Source organism: Somniosus microcephalus, chromosome 10 (genome assembly GCF_052327205.1).
Source record: "Somniosus microcephalus isolate GS21.2 chromosome 10, FLI_Smic_1.0, whole genome shotgun sequence".
Lineage (NCBI taxonomy): Eukaryota > Metazoa > Chordata > Chondrichthyes > Squaliformes > Somniosidae > Somniosus > Somniosus microcephalus.
In genome coordinates this window covers 16,159,657-16,175,577 of record NC_140996.1, presented here as the reverse complement: position 1 = coordinate 16,175,577, position 15,921 = coordinate 16,159,657, and the positions used below count along the sequence as shown (strand labels likewise).

The following is a 15,921-nucleotide window of genomic DNA, read 5'->3' as shown; positions in this document are numbered from 1 at the left end:
AAAGGATCACTTTCCCTCTTCAGATCAAAATAAAGAAACGCTGAAATGATTTGTTTGATGATAAACTGATTTGATCAGCCTTCATGACAATTAGGCAAAGCACATTCAGTGGGGCTGCCAAGTAACTTGTATTATAGTTCCGCAAGCTCCTTAAGTCATCCAGGGATGCAGATCGCAATTCAAACACCTGCCAAACACAGGCCAGGATTCCACATGTTGGCGTAATCCCAGCACATTTTGGTCAAGGCAGGAGCATCTTGCTAGGACACAAATGGTTGGATGATGTATTCCTGTCATTTGCATGCCATTGCAATTTTCAGTAGACACGAGATTCCTACCGGATGTGGCGTTGATCCCTTTTCACAGCCGAGACCCCGTCTGCCCTCTCAGATGGGCATAGTGATGTTGGTTGAAGGATAAATATTGGCCCCAGGACACCGGGGAGAACTCCCCTGCTCTTCTTCGAAATAGTGCCATGGGATCTTTTATGTACACCTGAGAGGGCAGAAAGGGTCTCGGTTTAACGTTTCATCTGAAAGATGGCACCTCCAACAGTGCAGCACTCCCTCGGTACTGCTTTGGAGTGCCAGCTTAGATTTTTGTGCTCAAGTCTCTGGAGTGGGGCTTGAACCCACAACCTACTGACTCAGTGTGATCGTGGACAACTGAGAACAAGTTCTTGGCTCCAGCAGAGAAATGGATCCCTTTGTTTACTGACAGCTCATTTTTATCTCTGAGCCCCAAGCAGATTTCATTATTTACATTACATACATAGGATTACATGGAATATATGGCACAGAAACAGGCCATTCGGCCCAACCAGTTCATGCCGGCGTTTTTGCTCCACTCGAGCCTCCTCCCGTCTTTCCTCATCTAACTCTATCAACATAACGCTCTATTCCCATCTCCCTACCAAACGCAGATTGGGTGACCGCTTTGCGGAACACCTCCGTTCAGTCCGTAAGGGTGACCCCCGAGCTTCCGGTCGCCTGTCATTTTAATTCACCGCTCCATTCCCACTCGGACCTCACCGTCCTTGGCCTCTTGTATTGTTCCACGGAAGCTCAACGTAAACTCGAGGAACAGCACCTCATCTTCCGATTGGGCACTCTGCAGCCTTCCGGACTCAATATCGAGTTCAACAATTTCAGATCATAACCTCGGCCCCTATTACACATTTTTTCTTGCAATTTTTCCACTCCTTTCCCCCCCTTTCCTTTTGTTTCTCTCTCACACCTGGCAGCTATCTCTTGCCCTGCCAGTACACTTCACACCTAATCCCAGCCTATTACCATCTTGTCTAGCTCTTTTGTTTCTTTCACTTCTTTTGTCCGATCGCAGCCCTGCCTTCGATCTATTTTCTTTTCTTTCCAGTTTTGAAGAAGGGTTCGGCCCGAAACGTCAACTCAAATTTCTCTCCACGGATGTTGCCTGACCTGCTGAGTTTTTCTAGCATTTTCTATTGTTATTTCCCTCACATGCTTGTCTAGCCTCCCCTTAAATGCATCGATACTATTCACCTCAACCACTCCCTGTGGTAGCGAGTTCCACATTCTCACCACTCTCTGGGTAAAGAAGTTTCTTCTGAATCCCCTATTGGATTTCTTGGTGACTATCTTATATTGATGGCCTCTAGTTATGCTCTTCCCCACAAGTGGAAACACTCTCTCTGTATCCACTCTATCAAAACCTTTCATAATTTTAAAGACCTCTATTAAGTCACCCCTATGTAGATAGCAAAGTCGGGGCAATACAACCACTCTCTACCCAAACTTGTCTCTGCCATCTTTGTAATGATAGGAAACTGAGGAAACCCCTGGATCTGCCATCCCACCCACAGATTTAGTGACACATTTATCTTTACCCAAGGGTTCCACAGTGGTCGATTCTTACCACTGCCCCTGCAGAGCGAGGTTAAATTTACCAGACTGGTGCCAATTCAAGTGTTATATTCGTGGCAGGACAAGTATACTCTTAGCTTCCAAAACTGCAAATAGGAAATCTTTCTTGCTGCGTATGGCTCCCATGGTATTAAAGGATCCATGTAAAGCACTCTCATTATAAAGAGCGCAATAGAAGTTTCCTCAGGGTGATTGTGCTGAAATATTTCTGAGTGAGCAATAATAAAGGCTGAGGCAATTTAACTGTTTTCCTCAATAGTATCGGTTCAAGTATTACGCGATTAATTCGTATATGGACATTTCCTTTCAAAGAAAGTGCATTTTATTGCAGTGAAGCTAGTTCAGTATCTCGGTCATTATAATGGAACTCCGTGTGCAATACTCTACCTTACTGAGCCACTCTTGTTTTCTCAGTGCCCTCTTAGGACTTGTACCCCGCAGCCCAGTTTCAACCCGGAACAAAAAGGGAGATTTTTGCAACACTATTTTTCTGACAGTATCAGCAGGCAGGAGCAACTCCTGACAGTAAAACTTAGGGGAGACTATTCTACATTTGTCATTCACAAAAAATGATGTGCGATACTATCTGGGGCCGTGTATGAAGTGCCGAACAGCTCAGAAAGTAGGGCATCAAGAAATAGCCTGTCAGTTCTGCGATTGCAAGAAAAAACGATATTTAAACCCAGTGCACAGTTGGTTTTCTTTTATAAGGCTGCTGTTTATTTGTCTTCGTTAATATACGGTCAATTAACCAATCACAATAGATTAGTGCCACACTGAAAATGTCCTTTCGAGTATTCATTGAATATATTTAATGAAAAAATAAAATGTAATTATGTGATGATATTCCTCCTAATTTTTTCAATAGGTTTTTGTCACCAGTAAGGTGAAGGGTGTCAGACCTGAAAAATTGAACTTTTTTGGGGACTTTTTGAATGCTTTATCTACTTCAAACACAGTTGAGGAAAAGCTCCCTTGGTGCTGTACTAATAACCGGCAGTATGGCATTTTCATCAATTGTGCGTGAGGCCACTCTGAGTGATTAGAGCGAGACCGTTCACATTAATTTCAATTAAAGCCTGTAAAGCCAGCAAAGAGAGGAGTCTTTCATCCCGTCAGTCGGAGCTGGATTCAAACGCAGACTTAAGTACCTTTCAGGTCTAATTGGATTTTTAAAAAATATATTTGTTTTATGTGGTTGTCGCTGGCAAGGCCGGCATTTATTGCCCATCCCTAATTGCCCTTGAGAAGGTGGTGGTGAGCCGCCTTCTTCAACCACTGCAGTCCGTGTGGTGATAATACTTTGTCGCAGTTTGGCACAACTAAGTGACTTGCTGGGCCATTTCAGAGGGCAGTTAAGAGTCAACCACATGGTCTGGAGTCTCAAATAGGCCAGACCAGGTAAGGACGGCAGATTTCCTTCCCTAAAGGGCAATAGTGAATCGTGGCAGGAATGATGTATGAGGAGAGATTGGGTCGATTGGGCTTGTACTCGCTGGAGTTTAGAAGAATGAGAGGGGATCTCATTGAAACTTATAAAATTCTAACAGGACTGGACAGACTAGATGCAGGAAGGATGTTCCCGATGGTCGGGGAGTCCAGAACCAGGGGTCACAGTCTAAGGATAAGGGGTAAGCCATTTAGGACAGAGATGAGGAGGAATTTCTTCACACAGAAAGTGGTGAACCTGTGGAATTCTCTACCACAGAAGGCAGTGGAGGCCAATTCATTAAATATATTCAAAAAGGAGTTAGATATATTTCTTAAGGCTAAAGGGATCAAGGGATATGGAGAGAAGGCAGGAACAGGGTACTGAGTTTGGATGATCAGCCATGATCTCATTGAATGGCGGAGCAGGCTCGAGGGGCCGAATGACCTACTCCTGCTCCTATCTTCTATGTTTCTATGATGGGTTTTTAAGACAATCCGATAGTTTAATGGTCACCATTACTGATACTAGCTTTTTAATTCCAGATTTATTTAATTAACTGAATTTAAATTCATTAGTCCAGGCCTCTAGATTACTTCTGACGAAGGTTCATCGACCTGAAACGTTAACTCTGTTTCTCTCTCTACAGATGCTGCCTGACCTGCTGAGTGCTTCCAGCATTTTCTGTTGTTATCTCTGGATTGCCAGTCCAGTAACATAACCGCTATGCTACCGTAACCGTAAACAGTTGACAGTGTAACAGTTGAGTTGTCTGCAATCGCACTGATGCCCTTTTTTTTTTCTGCGTCTGTTTTTTTTCAGGTGATGTCCCACTTGGTCCCAGAGGACTAGCTGAAGCGACAGAGATGTGCACTCAAGAATGCTTGGTACTTGGCCACTCGGACAACTGCTGGATGCCTCCAGGCCTTGGTTCCTACCAGCAGCTCAAGTCCCCCCTCTCTACCTTTGGATCTCAGAAGGAATGGATAAAGAAAGATAAGCTAGTGAACGGACATGCACTTTCAAGGGCCTGGAAAGAAGATGGTAACAGAAACCAGTTCAATGACAGGAAGCTGATTAGTGGCAATGAAGGACATTATACCAGTGGGAGTCAAATGACTGACATTCCTTTGGCTAGTTTGAAGTCGTACAAACATACACCAGCAACCTTGGAGACACCGAAAGAACATCAGCTATGAAGAGTGCTTTTCCCTTACCCAACATTAACTCATGCAAGCCTAATTACAGGCGATAGTGGTAGAATATGCTAATCCTGTGTGTCAGAATTCTGTGTTACGGGTAGGCCTTTAGACCAGTGTTGCAGCAAGTACTTGAAGTTGTTTGTGTTTTAGAACCACGAGGTTTGATGATTCTGTAGGTCACTCGCTGTCAGTTCACATGCAAAAAAAAAAGAGCTAAAAATACTGTGATTGACGAACGGACCAGCGTGAGTTTGTCGCTCCACCTGAACTGCACCTCGAGCAAAAAGAAAATAGTGGAGCTGTCGCAACTTTTTGTCCGTAAAGCCACCACGAAAACAAGTTGCGTAGATATGACAACCGAAGCGGAAAGTGTTGGGGGAAAAAAAATGCTTCTTTTACTTGATGCCGATTGCTGCTCATCTACTTAAAAAAAAGTCTACACAGGAGTGATGTTGGCCATGGCCACACAATGGACAATACAGCTGCCTCCCTTGCGCAGTAAAATGATCCTAGTGGACACTTCGACCATCATTCAAAGTGTTTGTAAATAGGACAAATCATCAGTAAGACCTACTTTTTATGTAACTATATCCTTCACCAACAGTAGCAAAAGACAGTGTTCCACAGTTGCTTCCCCCCCTTCCCCCACCCCACCCCACCCTTCCCTTCTCCTTGTTTGTATCCTTTTTGGGGGTTTTATTTTGCTTCTTGTCGCTGAACTCCAGTGAAAGTGATATGAGTGTTTGTAATCTGTCCGAACACCACTGTTTTCATATTCACAGAATATTTAATGTGTCGTGCCTTCATAATGTACTAAAACATAATACTGGTCGTGGTGGGAGCTGGGCGAAACTCTACTAGTTATCTGTACATTTGTTCTATGCCTGGCAGGTACCAGCATCATGTTTACTTGTTCAAGCAGTGCAAGGAAGTTTTCAAAGCAGCTTTTAACGGCATGTTTAAGCAAATGAGAATCAATGCTTCTTATTTTTTTTAATTCAACAGTTTAGGCATGAAAAGCCTGGTAGATCGCATGTTTTTTGCAGAATTGGCTGATTTTTTTATTTTCAAACACATTCCAATATAGTTACACTGAGGGGAAAAATAAAAACACACACACACACACCAAAAAAAATGAAAAAAACTAAATAAAACAGGCAACCAAAAAAAAAAACACAAACAAACCCAGCGGTCACCTAAAAGCTGCAGTTGTCCCTTTTTTTGGCGGGGAGGGATTCATTTCCAAACGTTCAAAGCTACATGCGAAATTATGGACGGCTGAGCGTGCATAATGAGAGCTCGGGTTAGAGCAATGACAGACTGCTTAGCAACACAACTCAATAATCCATTTCTATCTGTTATTTATATCCACTTTGTTATTTATCTTGATACATATAGCGTACGTTTTTTTGCACGGAGAGAGCTGGGATTGTTATTGAGTGTAAGGTTTACAAATGGGTCAATGGCGTGAACTTAACACAATGATCGTATATTATTGCAAAGATTATTATAATGTAACTTATATTTTGGCACCGGAAGCTCCAAAATATGAAAGAAAAGATAGCAAATATGGGAGTTTTTAGTACGCTGTATATATTACAATTGAATAACATTTCCTCCCCAATGTATTAAACAGTTTCTTGCTAGTTTAATTGTATAATTGCTGATTTTCCAGAGAGATTTTATTTCTGTGTACTACTGTTCAACAGACATTATAACTGTGTTCAGTAAAGGAGTCATTGAAAAATATTTTTAACTTAGGATACTTGTCAGGTAAAATACATTTTTTTCTTAGAATATGTGCAAATAAAATATCCACAGAATATATGTAACTTGTAACTTAACGTTAGGGTTCAACTCTAAAGATGTTTCCGATACTGAACTTTGAAATAAAGGTAGCATGTTAATATGAAGTTGACAATGGATTCATGTGAAATACAGTCTGTAAAAGGGTTTGCTGCAACTTTAACTGTTATATGTTGAAAACATTTTGAACCCAGTTATTCTGTGTATTTGGGCGCAAATGCATAAAGAAAGAATTTGCCTTTCTATAGCACCTTTCACGACCTCAGGACATCCGCAAAGCGCTTTACAGCCACTGAAGTGCTTTCTGAAGTGCTGTCACTGCAAGATCCTTCAAACAGCAATGTGAGAATGACAAGATCATCTGTTTTTTTTTAAATGATGTTGGTTTGAGGGATAAATATTGGACAGGAAACCAAGATCTCCCCGGCTGTTCTTCGAATAGTGGCTGCAGGATCTTTTACGTCCACTCAAGAGGGCAGACGGGGCCTCGGCTTTAGCGCCTGATCTGAAAGACGGCCCCTCCGACAGTGCAGCACTGGGAGTGCCGGCCTGGATGGATTGTGGGCTCGAGTCTCTGCGAGTGGTCAGAGTTGTGCTCGGTTTTTTGGGAGATCTTGCCTCCTCCCCTCTCGAAAGCTGGCACCTCTGTCTGAGGGAGTGGGCTGGTTGGTTAAAGCAGAGGAAGGTTGTCATGATCTGTCCTCTGCTAAACTATTCCCCCCCCCCAGTTTTTTTTTGAGGGGACTGGGGTGGGGGGGGGGGGTCCTGTGCAGGGGTGGGAGGGGAGAGAAGCAGGCTGAAAGGCCATGTAAAATATGAAGACATAAGATCCACTAATTGCAGACTGATTTCTGTCACACCCCTGCAAAATGTCAGAAGCTTCGACCAGCAGTGGGGTCCAATGAGGTGAAATATATGTCTTTAAACAAAATAAATAACAATAAAATAATAACCAAAAATCTCCCCCTGAAAGGGAAAAATAAAGTCTTTATCTTTGGGTGCTGCATCCCTACTGTCCTTCTGTATGCAATCAAAGAAAAGTCCAGCAGGACAGGGAGAGTGAATCCCATATATATACTTTTTAAATATGCATTTACTTACATGCTGGGCACTGGAAGCAAATACAAGAGTCACTTATTTGTGCTTGTGCATAGCACAGAACAATTATGTCCATGTTTTAAGTTTTGATGATCAAAATACTATACTTTCTGTAAGCAGTTCACGTGTCTTTGGTTTTTGTCAAATTGTTCTAATGTGGGTTGCGGGTGATCTGCTTAGTCACAGTAAATTCTGTCAGTTTGCAAGAAGTGTTTTGATGATGATGGCAAAATATATGACAGTTATCCTTGTTACCGCATTGTTGGTTCAACGTTATTTACAGTTATTCTGCTCTGCAATAAATGTTTGACATTCTGTAATGTGTTGTATTATTCTATAAATTCACCACTAGAATTGAATCATGCTACCCAAGTACAATGGTTCACATTAAACCTTGTTATTCTTCAAGTCTCAATTCGTCCGGCTGTTACTCGTCTGTTTATGTGGCCTTTCACCTCATGCTTTATTTTTTCCTGCAACTAAAATGGACGCCTCTTATCGTCGTCGTATTGCTTCCAACACTATGTACCTCAGAGGTAAACTTTTTTGGGAAGGGTGGAAATATGCATGAGCACTTAACTTAAACTGACCACTGAAGGCAGTACTGAGGGACTGCCTGTATAGGTTAATGTAAAACTCCCCATTATAACAGTTGAAGTGTAACAAGACATCCTGGCCAATATTACTCTATTTAAAAATAGATTTCTATTTGTGGGATCTTGCTGTGCGTAAATTGATAAATGTGTTCGCCAACAGAATAATAATGACCACACCTTAAAAATAACCCATTGGCTGCGAAGCACTTTGGGGCCATCCTGTTGTCATAACCCTTTCAAGCCAATAATGCCAAGGCTATTGGAAATTATTCAAAGCTTTAACTCCCTCAGTACTGCTTTGAGTTAGATTGTTATGTGCTGAAGTGGGGCTTCAACCTCTGGGTTACATAAGAACATAAGAAATAGGAGCAGGAGTAGGCCATACGGCCCCTCGGGCCTGCTCTGCCATTCAATAGGATCATGGCTGATCTGAACCTAGACTCACGTCCACTTCCCTGCCCTCTCCCCGTAACCCCTAATTCCCTTATCTGCTAGGAAAATGTCTATCTCCATTTTAAATTTATTTAATGTTGCAGCTTCCACAGTTCTCTGGGGTAGCAAATTCCATAGATTTACTACCCTCTGAGTGAAGAAGTTTCTCCTCATCTCAGTTTTGAAAGGGCAGCCCCTTATTCTAAGATTATGCCCCCTAGTTCTAATCTCACCCATCAGTGGAAACATCCTCACCACATCCACCCGATCAAGCCCCCTCACAATCTTATATGTTTCGATAAGATCGCCTCTCATTCTTCTGAACTCCAATGAGTAGAGTCCCAACCTACTCAACCTTTCCTCATACGTCAACCCCCTCATCTCTGGAATCAACCGAGTGAACCTTCTCTGAACCGCCTCGAGAGCAAGTACATCTTTTCTTAAATATGGAAACCAAAACTGCACGCAGTATTCCAGCTGTGGCCTCACCAATACCCTGTATAACTGCAGCAAGACTTCTCTGTTTTTATACTCCATCCCCCTTGCAATAAAAGCCAAGATTCCATTGGCCTTCCTGATCACCTGCTGCACCTGCATACTAACTTTTTGTGTTTCATGCACCAGGACCCCCAGATCCCTTTGTACTGTAGCACTTTGCAGTTTCTCTCCATTTAGATAATAACTTGCTCTTTGATTTTTTCTGCCAAAGTGCATAACCTCACACTTTCCAACATTATATTGCATCTGCCAAATCTCTGCCCACTCACTTAGCCTGTCTATGTCCTTTTGCAGGTTTTTTATGTCCTCCTCACTCATTGCTTTCCCTCCCATCTTTGTATCGTCGGCAAACTTGGATATGTTGCACTTGGTCCCTTCCTCCAAATCGTTAATATAGATTGTAAAGAGTTGGGGTCCCAGCACTGACCCCTGCGGAACACCACTAGTTACTGATTGCCAGCCCGAGAACGAACCATTTATCCCAACTCTTTGTTTTCTGTTAGATAGCCAATCTTCCACCCATGCCAGTATATTACCCCAATCCCGTGATTTTTTTTATCTTGATCAGTAATCTTTTGTGTGGAACCTTGTCAAATGCCTTTTGGAAGTCCAAATACACTACATCCACTGGTTCCCCTTTATCCACCCTGTATGTTACATCCTCAAAGAATTCGAGCAAATTTGTCAAACATGACTTCCCCTTCGTAAAACCATGCTGACTCTGTCCTATTAAATTATGTTTATCCAAATGCTCTGTTACTGTATCCTTAATAATGGACTCCAACATTTTGCCAACCACAGATGTTAGGCTAACTGGTCTATAGTTTCCAGCTGTTTGTCTACTTTCCTTCTTAAATAAGGGTGTTACATTAGCAGTTTTCCAATCTGCCGGGACCTTTCCTGAGTCCAGGCAGATTTGGAAAATGATCACCAATGCATCCACAATCCCTTCCGCCACTTCTCTCAAGACCCTAGGATGTAGGTCATCAGGTCCAGGGGATTTATCCGCCTTAAGTCCCATTATTTTACTGAGTACCATCTCCTTAGTGATTTTAATCGTGTTTAGCTCCTCCCCCCCCTCATTGCCCCCTTTTTGTCCAGTGTTGGGATATTTTTAGTGTCCTCTACTGTAAAGACTGATACAAAATATTTGTTCAGTGTCTTTGCCATCTCCATGTTCCCCACCACTAGTTTCCCAGTCCCATCCTCTAAGGGACCAACGTTTACTTTAGCCACCCTTTTTCTTTTTATATAGCTGTAGAAACTCTTGCTATCTGTTTTTATATTTTTTGCTAGTTTACTTTCATAATCTAGCTTCCCTTTCTTAATTAATCTTTTAGTTATTGTTTGCTGGCTTTTAAATGCTTCCCAATCTTCTATCCTCCCATTAGATTTGGCTAATTTATATGCCCTTTTCAGTCGAATACTATCCTTTATTACTTTACTAAGCCATGGATGGCTGTCTTTTCTTTTACTCCCCTTTTTCCTCAGTGGAATATATTTATCTTGAAAGATGTGAAATATCTCCTTGAATGTAGACCACTGCTCTTGTACCGTCTTACACTTTAATCTGTTTTCCCAGTCCACTTTAGTCAATTCTACTCTCATACCTTCATAGTCTCCTTTATTTAAGCTTAGTACGCTGGTTTGAGATCCAACTCTCTCACCCTCAAACTGAATTTGGAATTCAACCATATTATGGTCACTCATTCCAAGGGGATCCTTTACTAGGACATTTTTTAATAATCCTGTCTCATTACACAGGACCAGATCTAAGATTGCCTGCCCCCTGGTTGGTTCAGTTACATACTGCTCAAGGAACCCGTCCCTAATACACTCTATGAACTCTTCCTCAATGCTGCCATGCCCAATTTGATTAGTCCAGTCAATATGAAAGTTAAAATCCCCCATGATTATAGTTGTTCCCTTATTACAAGCCCCAGCTATTTCCTGATTTATACTCCGACCAACAGAGTTGCAACTGTTAGGAGACCTATAGATTACGCCCACTAGTGACTTTTTCCCCTTATTATTCCTTATCTCCACCCAAACTATTTCACTATCCTGATCCTTTGACCCAATATCATTTCTGACTATTGCAGTGATTCCATCCTTGATTAACATAGCAACCCCACCTCCCTTTCCTTCCTGTCTGTCCTTCCTAATTGTCAAATACCCTTGTATGTTTAGTTCCCATTCATGATTATCTTGCAGCCCTGTTTCCGTAATGGCCACCAGATCATACCCATGTGTAGTTATTTGCACCGTCAACTCGTCAATTTTGTTACGAATGCTGCGTGCATTCAGATAAAGAACTTTCAAATATGTTTTCTGACAATTTATTCCTGCTTTTACCACTTTACCTTTATCATTATACATTCTGTCCCTTCCTGACACGCTCTGGTTTTTAATTCCCCCACTGCTACCTTGCTCTATTGCCTTCTCCGCTGTCATTTTTATTTTTCGCTCTCTTAAAACCTGCCCCCCACTAATTAGTTTAAAGCCCTCTCTACAGCCCTAGTTATTCGATTCGCCAGGATTCTAGTCCCAGCACTGGCCAAGTGAAGTCCGTCCCAACGGAACAGCTCTCGCCTGTCCCAGTACTGATGCCAGTGTCCCAGGAAGCAAAACCCATTTCTCCCACACCAGTCTTTGAGCCACGCATTTAACTCTCTAATTTTATTTACCCTAGCCAAATTTGCACGTGGCTCAGGTAGTAATCCAAAGATTATTACCCTTGTGGTTCTGCTTTTTAATTTGGCCCCTAGCTGCTCAAACTCCATCAGCAGAACCTCCTTCCTTGTCCTATCTATGTCGTTGGTACCAACATGGACCACGATAACTGGATCCTCCCCCTCCCACTCCAAGTCTCTCTCCAGCCCAGAGGAGATGTCCTTAACCCTGGCACCGGGCAGGCAACACAGCCTTCGGGACTCTTGCTCGCGGCTGCAAAGAACTCTATCTATCCCCCTAACGATACTATCCCCTACCACTACAACATTTATTTTAACTCCCCCCACTTGAATGGCCCCCCGCTCCACGGTGCTGTGGCCAGGTTGCTCATCCTCCCCGCAGTCCCTGTCCCCATCCTCACAGGGAGTAAGAGCCTCAAACCTGTTGGACAAGAGCAAGGGCTGCGGCTCCTCCAACACTACCTCCTGGATCCCCGTACCTGCCTCACTTCTAGTCACACCATCCTGACCCTGGCCACGGAGTACATCTGAATTAATTAATCTAATTGGTGTGACTACCTCCTGATACACAGAGTCCAGGTAACTCTCCCCCTCCCTGATGTGTCTCAGTGTTTGAAGCTCGGACTCCAGCTCTTGAACACGGAGCCGGAATTCCTCGAGCAGCCAACACTTACTGCAAATGTGATCACCGTGAGCATCAATGGTGTCCACCAGCTCCCACATATTGCAGCAGCAACACATCACCTGATCTCCCATTCTATGTAATTAATTAAATTTATTAATATTATTTTTAAATACCCTCTGCCCCGATTCTAGATGATGAATATCGCACCTTAGAAACTATAAACCACAGAGTTTAAGCTTAAAAAGAGAGAAATACTTACCAACCAATCACTTACCCGCTTTCTGGTGACGTCACACTTGGATTACTTTTTACCTCTCTCCTTCCCTCTGACTTCAGAGACTGGAGATTGGTAAACCTACCTGGCCTCCCGCCGACACCCGCGGTCTGAGGCCTTACCTGGGTCTCTGAAGCCTTTTTAAGCTTCCCGCTCGCGCCTCCCGCCGACACCCGCGGTCTGAGGCCTTACCTGGGTCTCTGAAGCCTTTTTAAGCTTCCTGCTCGCGCCTCCCGCCGACACCCATGGTCTGAAGCCTTACCTGGGTCTCTGAAGCCTTGTTAAGCTTCCCGCTCGTGCCTCCCGCCGACACCCGCTTAGAAGCAAGAGTCCTACCAATTGGGTCAAGGTGAGTCTTATTGAGCTGATGCTAAATGATCTGCAGGAGCAGAAATTTATCCTTACGGTAATTCAATCTCTCTGCTTCACATTTGAGTTCACTAGACCCTTTGGTCCGTGCAGTACCTCAGATGAGTGGCCTTGTACGGGGTGTGATTAGGCTTCCGGCACCACAGATGAGGTAAACCTTCCTGCAGTGGTGTCACGTGGCTTGACGTTTAAACCACATCAGAAGTTGATCAGATAATGCCTATGACACAATCATGTCACTCTTCTGATTTCTGCCTTTCAACGGGCTAGAAAGTCAACTGGTTTTCAACAACAACGGGCTAGAAAGTCAACTGGTTTTCAACAACAACTTGCATTTATACAGTGCCTTTAACATATTAAAACGTCCCAAGGCGCTTCACAGGAGCGATTATCAAACAAAATTTGACACCAAGACACATAAGCAGATATTAGGGCAGATGACAAAAACGTTTGGTCAAAGAGGTAGGTTTTAAGGAGCGTCTTAAAGGAAGAAGGAGGTAGAGAGGTGGCGAGGATTAGGGAGGTAAGTTCAAAGCTTAGGGCCGGCAGCTGAAGGCATGGCCGCCAATGGTGGAGCGATTAAAATCGGGGATGCTCAAGAGGCCAGAATTGGAGGAGCACAGAGAACTCAGAGGGTGATAGGGCTGGAGGAGATTACAGAGATAGGGAGGGGGCGAGGCAATGAAGGGATTTGATTACAGAGATAGGGAGGGGGCGAGGCAATGAAGGGATTTGAAAACAAAAGGATGAGAATTTTAAAATCCAGGCGTTGCTTAACCGGGAGCCAATGTAGGTCAGCAAGCACCGGGGGTGATGGGCGATCAGCCAATCAGAGGTTAATATTTCTGGTTTAGGTCCTACCTCCAAAATGGATGATGGGATCCATGAAGCTCAAAGCAAATGGTGAATGGGTTAAAGTAAGCAAAAAGAATAAAACTAAGACATCAAAAAAGAGCAAACAAATGAGGAAGAAAAATTGTAAGTAAAAAGCAACGACAAGGTGAGCAGTAATAAAGGTTTGTGTTACAACAGTGACTACACTTCAAAAGTACTTCATTGGCTGTAAAGTGCTTTGAGATGTCCGGTGGTCGTAAAAGGCGTTACATAAATGCAAGTCTTTAAAAAAAATTATTTCCATGTTTTAAGTGTTCTAGCAATTTAGAGTTAATATTACCGTAATAAAGCAATTGTTGGCATTTAGTAGCTGTGTTACTGTAATATTACAGCTTATTTCAGCATCACAGTGTTAAAAATGATTGCGCCAAGAAGCCCTGAGCATGCCTGAGCTAAATCCAATGCCTCCGATAGTGATGATGTTCGCAGTCACTCTTTAATCAAAAGTATTTTTTTTTTAAATGATAGGAATGGGCTGAACAAAAACAGGACAGATGTTCACAAATGGTAGCACTTCATAATTGATTTTTAAAGAGGCCCCGATGGAGGGACAACCTCTTTAAACAGAAGCCAAAGGAATAGAGTACAGGTGCATCAGTTAATCTGTCACAGTTCTCTGGAATGCATTCTCGCACACACTGTGCAATGAAAAATGACTCACAATTTTTCTGACTAATTAGTTGCACATCAAGAGGAAACAAAACGAGGTACCTGCTTTATATCTCAAAGTTGCAATGTGGAGAGAGGAATGATTCTCTAACAAAGTGATTTCCTTAACGTTATAAGAAATAATCCATGGGGTTCGGGGGAGTGCGAACTGTCCCTAAACTTCTTGACTTCACCCGCACTGAGAGAGAGCCGTTAGGAAATCAATTGCTTCTAAACTTCAACAATGACCGGAATTTTCCCCGAAACGAAAACGGGTGGGTTTGGAGCGTGGGGGCAGTTAAAGTGTTAAAAATGGGATTCACGACCTGATCCCGTCCCCAACCCGCCCACTACCGGTTTTACCAGAGGCGGGACAGGACGGGGGGGGCGTCCGACCCGATTTCAGGAGGCGTTACCTAAATTTAAATATTGTAATGAGGCAGCAAGCCTCTTTTTTCCCCGTCCATTTTGTGTTTAACTGCCTGTGGACGGGTTTCACACAATTCATGCAACCCGACAGTTAAACCGAGGCAGGGACTGCTGCACCCAGGAGATAAGAGGCTTTATACCTGCCTCCTGGATCCAGGGTCCCGACCGTACCCAATTCACAATTCACAATTCAAATCGCTTTATTGGCATGATAAGTTACATCTTATGTTGCCAAAGCATCAAAATACATTTATGGTTTAGCACATAAAACGCAGTTCTATTCATACAGTGTATAAACAGGTATATCCCCCCCCCCCCCCGATCGGAGACCCACCTCCAACGAGGCCTCCAGTGGCCGTCACCGAACCCATCTCCTCCCCCCCCCCCCAGCCGACCCCAACCCCCCCCCCCCCGGATCCCCGGCTGACCCACCCCCCCGAACCCCGACCCCAGCCAATCCTCTCCCTCCCGAACCCCGACCCCAGCCAATCCTCTCCCCCCCCCCCCGAACCCCGACCCCAGCCAATCCTCTCCCCCCCTGAACCCCGACCCCAGCCAATCCGCTCGCCCCCCCTGAACCCCGACCCCTGCCAATCCTCTCGCCCCCCGAACCCCGACCCCTGCCAATCCTCTCCCCCCCCCGACCCCAGCCAATCCTCTCCCCCCCCCTGAACCCCGACCCCAGCCAATCCTCTCGCCCCCCCCATGAACCCCGGCCCCTGCCGATCCTCTCCCCCCCCCCTGAACCCCGACCCCTGCCGATCCTCTCCCCCCCCCAACCCCGACCCCTGCCAATCCTCTCCCCCCGAACCCCGACCCCTGCCGATCCTCTCCCCCCCTGAACCCCGACCCCTGCCGATCCGAACCCCGACCCTTGCCGATCCTCTCCCCCCCTGAACCCCGACACCTGCCGATCCTCTTTCCCCCCCCCCCGAGCCCCGACCCCTGCTGATCCAATCCCACCCCCCACCCCAACCTCAGACCGGCCCCGCGCTTCTGAGGCCTACCCGCCTGCAGTCAGCCAGCC

At 44.4% G+C, this 15,921-nt stretch overlaps 1 protein-coding gene across 1 annotated transcript in view; it reads left to right on the top strand.

Annotated features, from left to right (window-relative positions):
* The window catches only part of pcdh9 (protocadherin 9), a 907,022-nt gene extending 900,577 nt beyond the window's left edge, over nucleotides 1–6,445 (top strand). The window contains exon 4 of the mRNA XM_085998464.1: nucleotides 4,153–6,445. Coding sequence (XP_085854590.1) covers nucleotides 4,153–4,529 — 377 coding nt within the window. The 3' untranslated portion in view covers nucleotides 4,530–6,445. The remainder of the gene's footprint in view (nucleotides 1–4,152) is intronic.
* Nucleotides 6,446–15,921: the final 9,476 nt, after the last annotated feature.